Raw genomic sequence first — 16899 nt, 5'->3', positions numbered from 1 at the left:
AGAGAGAGAGAGAGAGGCCCAGAAGGATGTATGCTGTCTGTATACATCTGAAATATGGAGGGATGGTTAGGGAATGTGTTATTAGACACATGCTTGTAAATATTTTTATCAAAAACACATAAGAAATTAAGAAGTGGAAACACTGGAGAGAAGAACTGGATGAGTGTACTGGCTAGTTTTGTGTGTCAACTTGACACAGGCTGGAGTTATCACAGAAGGGAGCTTCAGTTGGGGAAGTGCCTCCATGAGATCCAGCTGTGGGGCATTTTCTCAATTAGTGATCAAGGGGGTAGGGCCCCTTGTGGGTGGTGCCATCCCTGGGCTGGAGGTCTTGGGTCCTATAAGAGAGCAGGCTGAGCAAGCCAGGAGAAGCAAGCCAGTAAGGAACATCCCTCCATGGCCTCTGCATCAGCTCCTGCTTCCTGACCTGCTTGAGTTCCAGTCTTGACTTCCTTGGTGATATACAGCAATATGGAAGTAAGCCGAATAAACTCTTTCCTCCCCAGCTTGTTCTTGGTCATGATGTTGTGCAAGAATAGAAACCCTGACTAGGACAGTGAGTATTAAAGGGATATATAGAATATGGCAATTTTTATGTTTTTCTGAACTCCAGGAAAGTTATAATTATGCCTCTTGATTTTTCATTCTTTTCCTCTCTTCTTCTTTATCTCTCTCCCTCTCTTTCCCTCTTTCTTCCTCATTTTATGAAATGTGGGTCATAGAACCCAGGGTGTTTCACAGGCTAAAAAGTATGCTTCTACTACACAACGAACTCAGCCATAGTTTTTTCCTTGACAATGTTATTCATGAAGTGAAATTGACCCTCCAAGATCATGATACAGTAGAAAATCTCAAAGAGCTGAGCCTTCCTTAATTTCTGGTCTTGTCCAGTACTAATGGCAGAAAGTTCACATTGATTTGCTCATACTAAGCTTGGATTGTAGTTTTACTTCTGAGGAGTACTTTCTAGTTGCCATTTTTTTAGATTCACATACATATCTTATATAATGTGAGAAGTCTTTCTAACTGACACATTTTCTCTTCAATCCAAAGTCTGGTACTGTTGCAATAAATCTCCAACACCAATAAGCCCATGCAAAAAATACACAACTCAGTTACAATATTTCTAAGCTGCACACCTAGATTGCAGATTTACCACTACACTACTCCATTCCCCAGCTATGAGATCCCTTGCTACCTGCAGCTTCTCTGGGCCATGTGGTTCTATTGGTTCTGTTCCATCTTCCTTCTACCTCCTCTTCCTCTGTTTTTCTCTCTCTCTTCCATTGCCTCCTCTCTCTCTCCTCTTTCCTCTCTTCCCCCTCTCAAAAACCTCCAGCCTCACCTTTCCCTCCTACTGTCCAATCTAGCCTTTATTTGACCAGTTAAAATGGGGAGAAGGTTCACATAAAATCACCTAAATACATGATCCACTCCTCTTCAGGGCAGACCCTCTTGAGAAAACAAAATTGACATCAAAATACAAACAACATCAGGGCAATCTACACGAAGACACACCATCCATCCAGTTTTGATCAGCTCAGCAGACATTTTGAATACCCCTATTTTCAGTCTTTTTTTCAGTAGACTAAGTTCAGAGCTGATGATATTTGCAGAACAGAAGAAGGGATGATGGATGTACTACAGTACGGTAGCACCATTTTCATTTTACAGACAGTCATAAAGGCAGGGGCTAAGACCTTCTTTAGAAGGCCCCTCTGCCATCTTCTCATCTGCCCTCACCTTTACTCCTGTTCCTCAGAACCTATCTCTAGATCCATAGTTTTCTCCCAGGCCCTTCTTACATGCACTCCAATGCTCACTTTATTTGACTCATTAACACTTTCCTTATTTCTGTCTATTTGTGAGCACAGTATCACATACAAAGTCCTGTTCTTTCACTTTATTTTTCTACTTTTAGATCTATACAGTCCAGCATATATATATTAATGAATATACCACATGCCTGAGTGCTAGGCACTTGTGCAGAACTTAGGTCTATTAGTTACAACATTGTACCTTATAAATTTGATCTTTATAATATACAGCATATCCATTCCAAGTCTTTTTTTTTTTTAAGTTGGGATAACTAAAGTAATACAAAGGTAGTTCAAATGGCTTCTGTGAGCACTGGAATCGTTTAAGTGCCATTAGTTACTATGTGAGCATTGTAGTTTCCTTTAGAATGTGAAGCACACACATCGACAAGTTGAAACTACTGATAAGGGAGTAAAGCATGTGCATCTATGCCGAAAGCATAGGCTGGCATAGTCTTGGTCTGGGAGCAGGGGACCAGGTAGGTGAGGAAGGTAGACTTCATCTTTAGAGCAATTTGTGATGTCTTCCGCCACCCTATGAATGATGTAAAAGAGTCACAATTCCAGGGTTAGCCATGCTGAATATTTATTAAAACAAAATCACTATATTTGGCGATTATCACCATCTCACATCTGCTTAATATTCACATGTCTATTCTATTAAAATACTAGGTTGTTTACCAGTTGCTAAAATCTCTATGTATTCAAAATTACAGACCATATGAAGGTCCATCACATACACTCAGGCCCACTGTCCCTCTTTTAACTGTTAGGGGTCATCATCCACCACACTGGGGTTTACCAGAGCTCCACTTACGTCATATAAGTGAGAAATGTGCTCAGGGGTTCCAAGGAATGATTCCGGAAATAGTCAAACTCTCTGCAGAGCTTCTTCCTCATCTCCATGTCAATTTTGGAAACAGTGAGAGGGTTTGTTTCATTAGCCAGGAAGTTGCCATAGTCAGTGGTCTGAAGATGAATTTTCAGATCTAAAATATAAAGCATTCCCAAGTGAAGTTAAACTTGGAGATGTGTTTGTGGTAACTTTAAGATAGAGGCATATTTGCTATCTTCTTAGACTTTAACAGAGATGTACACATTACTAGAGAAGAGTGTTGATCTTTAAAGAAATGAAAGAGTCAATCAATATGAACACCAATTTTGAAGCACACCATAAGAATGCCAAAATTATCTAAGAAACTTAGTATTATTTCATGCAGCTAAAAACAAGCAAGTAAACAAACAGATCCTTAGGCCGGAGTGGTTAATCTTGACTGTTAGTTTAATGGGATCTGGAGTCAACTGAGAGACAGAACTCTGGGCTGATCGTTTCCACTAAAGGTTAACCCAAGGGAAAATGCTCTCCCCCTCAGAGTAGGTTGGATCTTCTGGTGGAGGTCCAGATACACAGAAAAGTGTCCTTTGCTTGACAGCTTTCACTTCGTACTAGTCAAGTATGTCTCTTCTATTGTTGCTGTTGACCACTGAGTGATCTCGTCAACTTAATACCAGGGAACTATCGAGGCATCATTTACGCCTTCAGCGGCACAGTTTCATGGAACAATGGGTTATCGGCCCCTCCTGCATGCAGATGGGGGTCACTGTAGAACCATCGGGAACCTATGGGTTGTAAGCCATTCTAGTGAAATTCCCTATTGCAACATACACTAAATCTTTCAGTTCTGTTTTTCTGTATAACCCTCACTAAAGGCGGCTTTATGTTGGCCAGATTTAATCTTTTGTGAGTAGTTTAGGAAATTTGAAAATGTTAAAGCTCTGTCCACCTTGAGGAAAAGAGAGATTGGGAAGAGCTGACATAGATACAGGGTGAGGTAGAGAGCTCCCATGGATGGATTTCAGTGTTCTTTTGTTACGGATGATGAAGCTAAAGTCCAGGGAGAGGAGCACAATGGTGGAGTCATATGGAGGTTGTACTATAACTAGAAGAGAACATATTGTGCTCTAAGACTCAAGCATTGTTTCTGCACCACTATTCTTTAAATGTCGATGATTTGTGTTGCCAGAGAACTGGACAATTCCAGCTTCATTTTATTGTCTGTCCTGCCTCAAAATATGTGCCATATTTTGTTACTGTTGATCCCAACCTACTCTCTAGAATAAAATAAGCAAACTGGGATTCAAAGCCATGTTTAATTGACTTCAAACTCATTCAAATCCTGTGTTTTGCTGTCAGTCAATGAAATCATGCTCACATACCCTGTAAAGTCTCCAATTTTCTTTGACAAAATTCTTTAAGCTCATTGATGTGAATTTGAGAACATGTTGCTATTCCTTGTGGCACAGCACCTGCTGTGTTTTGAATGTTCCCTGTTGACTCATCTCTCTGACCCCTGGTTTCCCAGCTGCTAATGCTGCATTGGGAGTCTGGGACTGTGGCCTATTTAACAGAATAGGATTACGGGGAGCAGGCTTTGATGTTAACATTTGGTTCTGGTTTAATATCCTTGCTTCTTGATCCACCAAGATGTGAATGAACCATGATTCAAGTTCCATGGGCTCCTTCTGAACTGCCTTCTTCATGGCAGTTTGCTTCACAGTTGAGTGGGAGATATGGAAATTAAAAATATACCTACCACACGATCCAGTAATCCCAATACTGGGTGCATAGCTGGCAGAGGGATCACACCGTGAAATTCTTTTTCAGTACCTTGAGTAGATTTTGTATCACAGATACTCTTTATTGAATCAATTACCTTTTTAACTCAAATTTTAAGCAATTACACTAAAATCAGCACATTGAAGAGATATTTGCACATATACAGTTATTGCAGAATTAATCACAGTAGCAAAGCTACAGAAATAATTCAGATGTCTATCAATAGATGCACAAAGAAAATGTGGGCTAAACCCAAGGGAAATATTATTCAGCCTTAAAAATGAAAGGAATTATGATATTGCAGATAAACTCAGAGGATATGTTTAGAAAAATAAGCCAGACTCGGAAGGGCAGGTTTGGCATTCACATCACACTGAAATATGAACCCTGAGAATGGAGTTTATAGAGGGAGAGAAGAGGTTGGTGGTTACAGGGATAGGCCTGGAGGGTGCTGCTGTTGAGCAGGTGTTAAAAGATACAATATATCTGGAAGAGGACTATACCAACATAGCTATTGCAGAACAAGGTAACTAGATATAGAATGAGGATTCTATATCTCAAATCATCAACAGAATATGTTTTAAAACTTCTCACAATGAAAGGTATGGTAGGTAATGCTTATATTAATTTGCTTGACTGAACAGACCATATGTGAGTAGAGCTCTCAGTATATAGTGTGAAACAGAGTGTGATGGTACGTGCCTTTAATCCCAGCACTGATGAGGGAGGCAGGGGCAGACAGATTTCTATGTGTTTGAGGAAGCTGGCCTCGTAGCAAGTCATCGCATAGTAGTCACACAGTATGTTCCAGGCCAGCAAGGCTACATAGTAGGAGCCTGCCTCTAACAACAAATAAAAAACAATAATCCATTTCTGTTGACATTATAGACAGGAGTAAAAAATTTTCAATGTGCTTTTTGCAGAGTAGACTGACCACAGATTAAATTTATGTTGAATAGTTAGAGTATGAAGTTATGGTAGCTTGTCATGGTATTATATGTCTGTAATCTTGGCATTTATGGGCTTGGTGCCAGCCTGAGATAAAGAGCAAGATTCTACATAAACAAACCAAGTAAATAAATGACAACGTAATGTAGTGTGTGTTAGCTACTTTGCTTTTAAATATGACAAAATATATGACAGAAGTAGCTTGAAGAAAATGGTTTATTTTGGCTCCTGGCTTAAGAAGGGATAGAGAGCCAAGAGATGTCTCAGCAGTGAAGAGCTTTGGTTGCTCTCACAGAGGACCAGGATTCAATTCCCAGTACCCACATGAGGGTTTATGACCATCCCTAAGCCCTGTTTTAGGGCTCCAATGACCTCTGTGTGCACCAGGCATGCATGTGGTGCACAGATATATATGTAGGCAAAGCACTCATGCACATAAAATAAAACATGTAAGTCTTTTAAAAGGAAGCAGTACTCATGGTGGGGAGGATATGGGGGTGGTAGGGTGAGGCATCTTTTGCACTGAATCTCCAGTAAGGAAGCAGAGAGGCATGCTGGTGGTACTCAGTTGGCTTCTTCCACTCACTAATTTTTATTCAGTTTGGGATCCACTCAGAGGATAATACTATACCCATGAAGAGTGGGTCTTCGCTTCTCACTTGAGCCTCTATGGAAATTCCCTCAAATACACTTTCCTATATCTTTTAGTTGACTTCAAATCTTGTTACTTCAACAATGAAGATTAAAGCATCACAAATATATATATATATATATATATGTATATGTATATATGTGTGTGTATGTATATATAATATATCATAAAATATATTATTTATATATGTATGTATGTATTGTATACTATATATGCATGTGTGTGTAAATATATATATATCATAATATATATTATTTATAGTATACATAGTATACTTTTTGAATATACATAACAAATATTACCCCCATTGATATGTATAACACTTATATTTTATGTTTGTAAAAAACAAAGTTAATTTATAAAAAATACGTACATCATAAAATAGGTTTTAATATGCCATCACAGAAAAGATTGTAGGGGGCCAGAAGAATTGAATGTGAAGAAATAAGTACGTGGGCACAGGGAAAGCTTGCTACCTTTACCGTGAGGCTAAGCGGGAGCCACTCTGAGCTGTGAGTGCATGGCCCTCATAGCTGGCCGACGGATCACACGGCGAAACTCTTTTTTCAGTGTCTTGAGTAAATTTTGTATTCCAGATCCTCTTTATTGAATCAATTACCTTTTTAACTCAATTTTAAGCAGTTACACTTTGTGCCATGCCTTGTTTGGCTGTCATTTTGGCAGTGCAGATTTTCATGTAATTTTGCAGTTTGTTTCTTCACTACTGAGGATTATTTGCCAACAGAAGCTACAGAAGTGGTGGTATTTCTTTCAAAACCATGATATTTTGCTCAGTGACATATGTTTCTTTTAAGCTAAATAACTTTCAAACCTTTTCTCTGCCAATGAGAAGCTGCAGTGAAACATCTCTGTTCCAGACCCAGGAGGAATCTCGGAATGTTGAAGTCCTGGAAAATGGAGTAAGGGACCTCTTTCCTTCCCCAGCATTAACATGATCCAACAGACATTGCAGAAGTGCTCAGGGTTGTATAGTTTTCAAAACAGGCTCATTATTTTTTTTCTCTTGCATCTTCCTAAATGCTCATCCAAGTAGGTGTGTCAGCAACCGACTTTGCAATCAACTTCATCTGGATAAACAAGTGTCTTTACTGTAGGAATTGAACGGCTTTAATAGATTCATTTAAGAGATTATTTCTTTGTGAAGAGCAAGGCACAGATCTTCCAAGCCACTAAGAAGCGAGGGAGCTGTCCTCAGAGCATTTTATTAGTAGAGGCAGTATGGTGCATAGTCTGTTCCTCATTAAATGAGAAAATATGATGTTTTGCAGAATGCAGTATGTTTTTACATACTACATCAATGTAATAGCTTCTAAACAGCAATAGAATAAAAGAAGTCTGTTAGGTTATTTGAACACAGGGTAGAGTGTCTCACAGAGTGAACTGTATCTATGTAAACCTGAATGCATGTTTGTGGTCAAGGTGTAAAACATTTCTACTAAGGTTGAAGGGCTAGGTCCAAAGCCAGGTGGCTAGTAAATGATGCAATACCGGGGCCATTACTTTCTGTTCACTGATTGGCAGTTAGTTTTGGAGAATTATTTTATTTTACGAAGCTTGCTGTTTGGACCTGCTTTTAAAATTTAAAATCGAGAGCTAGGTGTGCTGATACATGTCTGTAATCCTACCCCTCTGAAGGCTGAGGCTGGAAGACCAGAGTTTGAGACAAACTTGGGCTACCTAGGGAGATTCTGACAAATGACAACAACAACAACAGAAACCCAGACAAACCACCAAAAAACAACAGGAAGATCTCTTCTATCTTGGAGGTTATGCCAAGGGGAATTCCTTTAGACATGCCATCATCCAGGGCACTGATGAAGTAATTGAACACTTTCCATTTTCCAACTACACTAGTGTGAAGTTTAAGGACACCTATTGATCTTTCTCTCAGTTTCCTGATCCAGAAAATATTAGAAAGCTTTTATGGCATGAGTACCATCTCCAGCACCAGTTAGAGAGAGAGGGGGAAGAGAGAGAGAGAGAGAGGGAGGGAGAGAGAGAGAGAGAGAGAGAGAGAGAGAGAGAGAGAGAGAGAGAGACTATACATGCAGGCTATGGCAAGAGATAAATAACTTTGGTTTAATCCTCACCTTTAAAAAGACAAATGCAGTATGTGAAGAGGCAGTATATACAAACTGCTTCAAAATGTTAATTTTCTCTTCTGTGTATTCATCTAATTCTAAACAATGTAATTGTCTAAGAATGCTGATTTTTATTCTCTAAATGAGGAATTTCTCAACTGATATACCCAGTTCCATTTAATAATTATCTAGATTTTAATACATATATTTGTAATGGTTTAGATATGAAATATCTCCCACAGGCTCATATGTTAGGATGCTTGGTGTAGAGTTGATAGTGCTGTTTTGGAGCTTGTAGAACCTTTGGGTCATAGAGTCTACTTAGTACGTCTAGCTAGGAAACAATTGGAGAAGACCTGGAAGATTATAGCCCTTTCTCGACACCAGTCTTTGCTCTGCTTCTAACCCACAAAGAGGGGAAGAGACCACAGCCAAGCTCCTGCCACATGGACTGACCCATTGTGGCTTCTGTGCCAAGGTAGACTGGTAGTCCCCAAGGGTATGAGAGTCACTAAGACTTTCTTTAAGTCATGCATATCAGATATTTTGTCACAACAATGAAAAAAAGTAATTAGTATGTATAAAATCAGGCACTTCTTCCTCTATTTTGCTAGCTTAATATTCACACAGTATTAAAACTTTGTAATTCTCTTTGGTGCTTTAGCATGTTGAATCTTCCATCTCCTCTCTTCTTCCCTCCATTCCTTCTCTCCTCTCTCTCCTCCAGCTCCTCCTCTCTCCTCTCCTTCTGTCCTCCTCCTTCCTTTCCCCCTCCTACTCTCCTCCCCCACTCTTTCCCTTTGGCTTCTCCTAACTCCCTTACTAGGGTCTTAGGGTTTTGCAAATGAAGTTCAGGGTAGCTTTAAACTCCAGACCTATGTGCCTTAGCCTTCTGACTGCTGGACTCATAGGCATCTCCAGATCTCTTCCACTCTGCCTTTTCTTGTTTAGGAGGATCATCTGACACTCAGACTCTTGTGTCAATCTGTTAATTGAATTTCTTAGGCTCTTTGCTCTTAAGGAGCTTCTAGTAAACAATTTACTCTTCGTTAAGAACCGTTTCTATCTTGCCATGCTCTTACAAGTGACTTACAAAAGCCACTGGGTGTTTTAAGGATTTTAAAATAAGATTAATAGAATGCATAAAGTGTTTTTACCACTAATAAGATGATTTTAATGACTGTTATCACTTAACTTTTTCTTGATCCTTATTTCATAGACCAAGAAACTGAGGCCTGAAGGGTGGTGTGTTCATGTTTTTCATGCCAGCAAGTCTGTTGCTGGACACAGGCATGACTTTTGTCTAGCGTTGTATTGAGCATCATGGCCTTCATAATCTGACTTCCAATACACCTCAACATTTTCTTCAACCCAAACTTGAAGCTCATCTTCAGTGATTGTAATGCTACCACCAGCCTGATTTACTTGCCTTTTGTTTCCTTGTAAGTCATTGGCTCCCCCAAATGTACAGAATGTTTATGTGTCTTAAGTCTTCCTCCAAAGCCATCTGGGTAAGTATTCCTCAAATACTATGTTTCAAGTTTGGTTCACTTTCATGCATAAATTTTAACCATTTTTTGTATTTTTTAATTTTTAGTGATTTTTCCTTACTGACAATATCTGTAGCTAGATAGGAAAAGGAAGAGATTTTCCAGGAAAGTCCGATGAAGGGAATTTGTGAATGAAGGAATATGTCTAAAATAGTGAAAACATTTTGGACTTGAAGATTGAAATAAGGACAGGTAGAAGTCAGCTGACACTGTGGCCTAGTGGAAACCACTGGTATGCTTGGAAGAATGACAGTGTTGCATATACATTCTAAATTCAAAACAAATCTAAGTGCTAGAATGAGAGCACAAATCATATGTAGTAGTTCAAAGAAAGTCTGTGGAACAACAGTCTATCTACTCTATGTAGTTTTACCCTTTGACATACAATTTATTCTTTAATTTGTATGTGTATATATAAGGAAAATTTTTAATATTTCTCATCTATCATATTCACATATATCCAGCACTAATTTTTGTCTTCAGGTAATTATTACAATACTTGTATTTAGTTTCCTTTAAATACTTAAACATTTTTTGCATCTACATAATTAAAAAAAATTTTAAGACATTTAAAAATCTATCATCTTTTAAGAGACTAAAACATACCACACTCTACATGGCACTCTCTTTGCTTAGCTCACTTAAGACGCCTTGGTGGTCTATCACTTCTACTAGCTTCGACTTGCTTCTTGGGTTTTAATCTTTTTCTAGCTGTAGAATATTCAATTATACGAATGTTCCCAAACTTATGTAGTTTCCTACAGATGGACATTTGAGTGGCACCTATGGAGGTTTGGATTAGAATATTCCTTATAGGCTTTGGAATTTGAATACCTGATCCCTAAGATGGTGGGTGGCATTGGTAAGGGAATTTAAGGTCCTTGCTGGAGGAAGTATTTCACTGTGGGTGGGCTTTGAGATTTCTAAGCCTCAGTGCCATTTCTCATTCTCTTTCTCTGCTGTTTGGTGTTTAAAATGTAAGCTCTCAGCTTCAGCTCTACCACTATCATGGACACATATCTCTGGAACCAGAGCATCAAATAAACCCTTCTGTCTTTAATAGAAAGGTAACCAACACAGCATTCATCTTTTTCTGTTCCAAAAAGTATCACAATGAGGAGTATTTGCATACATGTCTTCTCACATGAGTGCAAGTCCGATGGGATATGATATGGAATTTCCAGGCACTGTTTTTATGTATTTGGAATTTTGATGAGATCTTCTCCATTGTCATTTGTCTTAGCCAGGGTTTCTATTCCTCCACAAACATCATGACCAAGAAGCAAGTTGGGGAGGAAAGGGTTTATTGAGCTTACTTCCATATTGCTGTTGATCACCAGAGGAGGTCAGGACTGGAACTCAAGCAGGTCAGGAAGCAGGAGCTGATGCAGAGGCCATGGAGAGATGTTCCTTACTGGCTTGCTTCCCCTGGCTTGCTCAGCCTGCTCTCTTATAGAACCTAAGACTTCCAGCCCAGGGATGGCACCACCCACGAGGGGCCCTACCCCCCCTTGATCACTAATTGAGAAAATGCCCTACACCTGGATCTCATGGAGGCACTTCCCCAACTGAAGCTCCCTTCTGTGTGATAACTCCAGCCTGTGTCAAGTTGACACACAAAACCATCCAGTACACCCTTCTTATGAGTTTATTCATTTTAGCCATTTCATTTTCTAGAATGAGAGACCTTTTAAGGCAGGCACTATATCATATCCATGTTTACTTTTTTGGCCCTACCTAGAAAGAGTTAGTGTATGGTGGCTAAATTAGTTCCTACTTGAAGGTACAGTTGGAGAAAGACTAAAAATCAATTCCTTTAAAGAGATCCAATTGTTAGAACTATAAAATGGGTGGCTTGCATTCCCTTCTGTGGCAAGGCAAAAAATGTGAAAATCGCATCTAGAGTCTCGTTCATACTGAGAGCCTGTACACACTTTGATCCTACTCAGAAAGATATTATTCATTACTAAACTCCAGGTATTATTGTTTCCATCTTGTTGTTTTCTAAGAGCTAAGACTATTTACATAAGTATTTGCAATCAAGATTCTGAAAATAATGTGTTAACTTTTAACATGGTAATAGCTTCCTTCTTTTGTTCCCAGGAAAGACTGACTCAATGGCTCTCATGACTAGTTCGTGCTTGCATTAGTCAGGGTCAGACTTGGAATGGCTGAGTATTACTGAGCACATTTGCTCAGTTACACTCGCAAGCCTGCACAATCCTGAATGTGAAGACTCCTAAAGTTTTCCTAGACAATTTTATTTTGTGCCTTCTAAACTTACTTGAAATACTTTGTGTTCTTTTTTAAACAGCCAGTTGCTATCACATCAGAAGATGCTTAAACACAACAGGCTTTAAAACAGTGAAACACAATTAGCCTTTGCCAAGTTAGCTTTTCTTTTGCAAAATGCACCTGCTTTAACATTTTGCTGTGAGAGCAAAGTTCTACCTTCTCTTCTTTATCTACAGTTTATACAGTGCATTCTCCACTAAAGTAAACAGAAGCCCTCGTGTCCTTAATTTGCACCCCAGCAAGTTCTCTTGATTGATTCTTAATCCTGAAGTAGTTCAGAAGGTACCTGCATATTCATAGAAGCAATAAATACATTGCTTTTCAGAGCTATTGAATTCTTAACACTCTAGAAATGAACTAAGTAGGCCGTCTGTATTGTTTATATTAGCAAAACAGAGTTGACACCAAAATATCATGGCTATATTCATGCTCTCTCTTTCTGTCTCTCTGTCTCTCTGTGTCTCTGTCTCTGTCTCTCTGTGTCTCTGTCTCTCTGTGTTTCTGTCTCTCTGTGTCCTTGTCTCTGTCTCTCTCTCTTACTGTGTGTGTGTGTGTGTGTGTGTGTGTTGCTGGAGATGTTACCCAGAGCTTTTTGCATGGCTGGGTAAGTGGCAAGTACTTTACCACTGAGCCATGTCTCCTGATATACATTGTGTACCTCTGAGTAGAAATTTAGTGCACTAAGTGACAGTGATAACTCTATTTTCTGTTGTTGCTGGCCTGTAGATTAATCACAGTTATCCTAAGCCTCAGTGGCTTCATCTATCTGCAGGCAAAACATCCTTACTTAAGAGGCTTGAGGTGTGGTTCAGAGATTATGAGTACTTGCCAGTCTTGCAAGGGCTATGTCTTGCTTCTCACCATATAAGGTTGTGCTCAACCTTCTGCTTGGAGAGCTCCAAGGCATCCCATGCTCTCATTTGACATCTGTGGTTACCTACATACATGTGCCATAACATACACTCATGTATACAAACATGTACTCGCACATATGTACACATTTTAAAAATTCTTTAAATGTTTTCTTTTCTAACTTTTCAGCATCTATGGTAACTCAAATGTGGTTTACTGATTTTTGATTGTCAGTATTTCTGGGTATCTCCAAATAGTAGTCTGGTATACTGGCAAACAGCATCATGTATGGTTGGAGACAATCCCTGTAAGGTATCATGAGATTCTCTTGAGTCAGCCTGTCCTTCTGAGTTCTGAGTCTGCACAGATATCCGGAAACTTAATAATTGAAAACAAATACATATTGAAAAGAAAGAGAGAACATCACAAGGTGTAATGATTATAAAGCAATGATGCAAGCGGCAAAGTTTGTTAACTAGGATACAGGGATGCTGTCAGGTGGTCCACAGTGTGTGTGGGCACATGTACAGTAGAATCCTGATGTCTCCAAAAGGGTCTGAATTTTTTCTTGATATTAAAGATACTAAATTCAGCTAGGTGGCTATTCTAGGCAAGATACATTTCCTTCTTCCCTTTCACTTTCAATAGAATCTTTTGGTTAAAGCTCCCCTTGCCAAAATGTCTTGTAACTTAAAAAACAAAAACAAAAACAAAAAACAACCAAAAAAAAAACAGATTTGGCTCCTTTTAAATTAGGAGTATATGTATGTAAGGGGTGGTTATCTGCATGTGAATGCAGGTGCTTCTAGAGGCCTAAGGCATCAGATGCCCCTGGAGCTGACAATATTAGATGGCTGTGAGCTGTCCAGTGGGGGTGCTGTGAACAGAATTCAGGTCCCCTGTCAGAGCAGAACTTATTCTTAACCACTGAGCCATCTTGCTGGTTCTGGTGGTAACTTTTAATTCTTGATTAGTATCCTCTTTGCATTTTCTATCCTAGAACTCTTTCTCTGACTTTGACACAATTTCTTTGATTTCTCTCTGAATTCTTTTGTGAGCAATATGTGTTTGGTGTCAAAAAAGCATCATAATTGTTGCTTGGATTTACATTAGCATTTTTATTGCTTGTAGAGGCTTCACTCAAAACTATATAAAATTTATCCAAACAGCTGACTTCTCTCTGAGTAAGTATTCTGTCCTATGTTAAGATTTTTGTTTTTCTTCTACTTTAATTTTTACATGCATTTCTGTAAGTAATTAACATTTCTTAGTCATCAAACTCCCAAGTGAATATGCTGTATTTGGAATTATGTATCATTGTTTGTAGCCAATAGAATTATCATCTGAAAGATCTAGTTATACAAAAAAAAAAAAAAAATCAAGGGCAGAGCAAGGCTGATCTCACCTTGGGCATTTCACTCTGGCTGTAACCAGTCACAACTGTAGAACAGTGATCTCAGTTCCCCTCAGCCTTACAAGGAAGCCAGAAAAGTCACCATCAGATTTTTTTTTTAAATATGGCTTGTTCTCCTCTGTATCTACTAATTAATTACTTTCCTAAATTATTAATTAATTTCTAAAAGTTTTTTCCACAGTACTTACGTCTTCTGGCATAACCTAGATGTCTCTCAAAATAAATAAGCAAGGCTGCTTTTATTAATAAAATGGTACTAATGTGTATTTTTTGTTAATGTTTGAGAAAAATGTCATTTAAGAGAAATTATCATTTACTGAGTGCTTAGCTATTCTTCCCTTATAACTAAATAGGAATTACTACCAGGGGCCCATGGGAGGGCTTTCGAGGCTCAGAGGCTTGGAAAAACCAGGTCACTAACTTAGATGTAGCAGAAGTCAAAGTCAGGATTTTAAGGGTCCATGTTAGATCCACCACACTTCTGGATTTTCCTTTTCCCTTGCCCTTCAGCCAAAGGCAAATCTCAGACAAATTCTCAAATCAATACTGAAAAATTGGAGCTAGACAAAAATCTCTCCAAGCCAAATATATATTACCTGTTTCTTTTTTTTCTACACAGACTCTAAGTGGGCTGGTGAAGATTCTTAGTAAATAGGGTTTGTAATTACATGGATAAAAATAGATAGGACAAAGGAAATATAGTACTTTAAAGTATAATTATCACAATATCTTAAAAATGCTCTTTATTGAGACATTACAAATGGAGTTAAAAGATAAATGTACCATCTACTCTAATTGCAAACCATAGAAACATTACTATACTTGAAAATATCTGCAACAGCTTTAGGGGACACTGTGGGTTTCTGGGTGTCAAGAATCCCAGGCAATGATTATACCAACTGCATGGCTTCTCCATACAGCATTCACAATGGAAGGAAATATTAAATTGCCTGTAGAGAATATGGGAAACGGAGATCTTTTACTTTCTCACCACGAAGGCCCCTAAACCACAGGCCTGTGGGCACCTGAACTCCAGGGCCAGGAACCTCTTCCGGACTTCTGCCCAGGAGCTCACAGCCGTCCAGACAGCCACATCAAGTTTGTTCCTTTGCTTTCATGGGATCAGGTGAGGGGCTTACCTTCCAAGGTCTCACACTGCACTAGGTTGACATAGTCCTGCTGAGTTAGGAGGCTGGCTTTGCATCCTCGCACCAGGCCCTCCAGGTAGCCATGGTCCACATTGAAGTACAGCTCTGCAGTCTCAAGCATGTTGCTCAGGCTGAAGTGGCTCTGAGTCCCGGATAGCCACTTAAAACTGGCCCTGGTCTGGGAAAGTGTGGGTGTTGTGGTCTCTCAGCTGATAGTCAGGGTGCTACTGACTAGTTTGCTCCAGTTTCAGAGGCAGTCAACACAGTGCCTGGGTCTTGTTTTTACAGCAACAGTGAGTCAGCCAAATGGTCTAAGTACGCCAGAGAGAATCTGTCAGGAGGAGAGATGAAAGGAGGGGTCCTGGCATCTCTTCCTTCGTACAGTCCAAGGTCATGCCAAGTTTTGCCAATGACACCAGGATGTTGTTACAAATATACCATTTCCACATCTGAACATTAATTATGAGTTACATTTATTTCATTTTCGGGGGACTATTAATGTGAACAAATGTTTCTTTTTGAGACAGGGTTTCTCTGCCTGGGAATAGCCCTGGCTATCTGGAAACTCACTTAATAGACCAGGCTGGCCTCGAACTCTCAGAGATCCACCGGCCTCAGGCTCTGAACGGTGCGATTAAAGGCATGAACCACAATGCCCATCCTCAAACTTTCCTTTTTAAAATACTAAAAAATGTTGGAGGTCATGGCTCATGCCTTTAATCCATAGCACTTGAGAGACTATGCTTGGAGATCTGCCATGAATTTGAGGACAGCTTGGGTTACAGAGTGAAACACTTGTATCAAAATGTAAAATAACCAAAAAATACTAAAAAAGAAAACAGCAACAACAAATATTTGTAGACAGAGGAGACAACTCTGTAATAGAGTGTATTTGTTAAACAAATTAGCAGTGTCTTGACATTGTCAAGGGCTGCCAGTTATTTCTTAACCAGTCTATGCCCAGAGCCTTACAATTACATAATAATAAACTACTACATTTGCACATTTTGGCAGAGGACTATACACTCTTTCTTTTCTCCTCCCCCCCTCTGGTTACTTTGAGACAGATGCTATGACTCCCTAAATCACAGATAACAAGTCAGATTTCCAAAACTGTGAGGCAGCTCAGAAAACACAGCGGGCAGTAGTGCAGATGCTAATGCAGTGGGCACTTAACCACTGAGCTTCATGCTCCCAAAGGGTTGCTGTTCTTCTCAGATACTTAGCTCACAAACTATCGAATGTCTCCCGCATGACTTTCTGGGGCGGGGTTTCCTATGTACTCTGTCAAGTGATCACATGGAGTTAAGGTGTCAGAACTTCTCTGGGCTCCCTCAGTATTTCCAAACTGACAAGGAGTAGAAAAGTTCCAATCAATGTAAATTCTGCTGTAGTTTTTTTTTTTTTTTTTTTTTTTTTAACCACAGAGAATCAAACTCTTAGCTTTGCTCGGTGCCCATATCTGAATTTCTGTAACTGACTGGAGACCAAGTTTCTTATTATA

At 39.3% G+C, this 16899-nt stretch overlaps 1 protein-coding gene across 1 annotated transcript in view; it reads right to left on the bottom strand.

Moving 5' to 3' along the window:
* The window catches only part of Atp6v0d2 (ATPase H+ transporting V0 subunit d2), a 47482-nt gene extending 31858 nt beyond the window's left edge, over positions 1–15624 (bottom strand). The window contains exons 1-2 of the mRNA XM_031368769.1: positions 15387–15624; positions 2635–2806 (exon numbers count right to left, since the gene is read on the bottom strand). Coding sequence (XP_031224629.1) covers positions 2635–2806; positions 15387–15516 — 302 coding nt within the window. The 5' untranslated portion in view covers positions 15517–15624. The remainder of the gene's footprint in view (positions 1–2634; positions 2807–15386) is intronic.
* Between the last annotated feature and the right edge of the window lie 1275 nt (positions 15625–16899).

This window comes from Mastomys coucha, unplaced genomic scaffold (assembly GCF_008632895.1).
Source record: "Mastomys coucha isolate ucsf_1 unplaced genomic scaffold, UCSF_Mcou_1 pScaffold14, whole genome shotgun sequence".
Taxonomy (NCBI): Eukaryota; Metazoa; Chordata; class Mammalia; order Rodentia; family Muridae; genus Mastomys; species Mastomys coucha.
The sequence above is the reverse complement of the archived record's forward strand: the minus strand, read 5'-3'. Positions and strand labels throughout refer to the sequence as shown.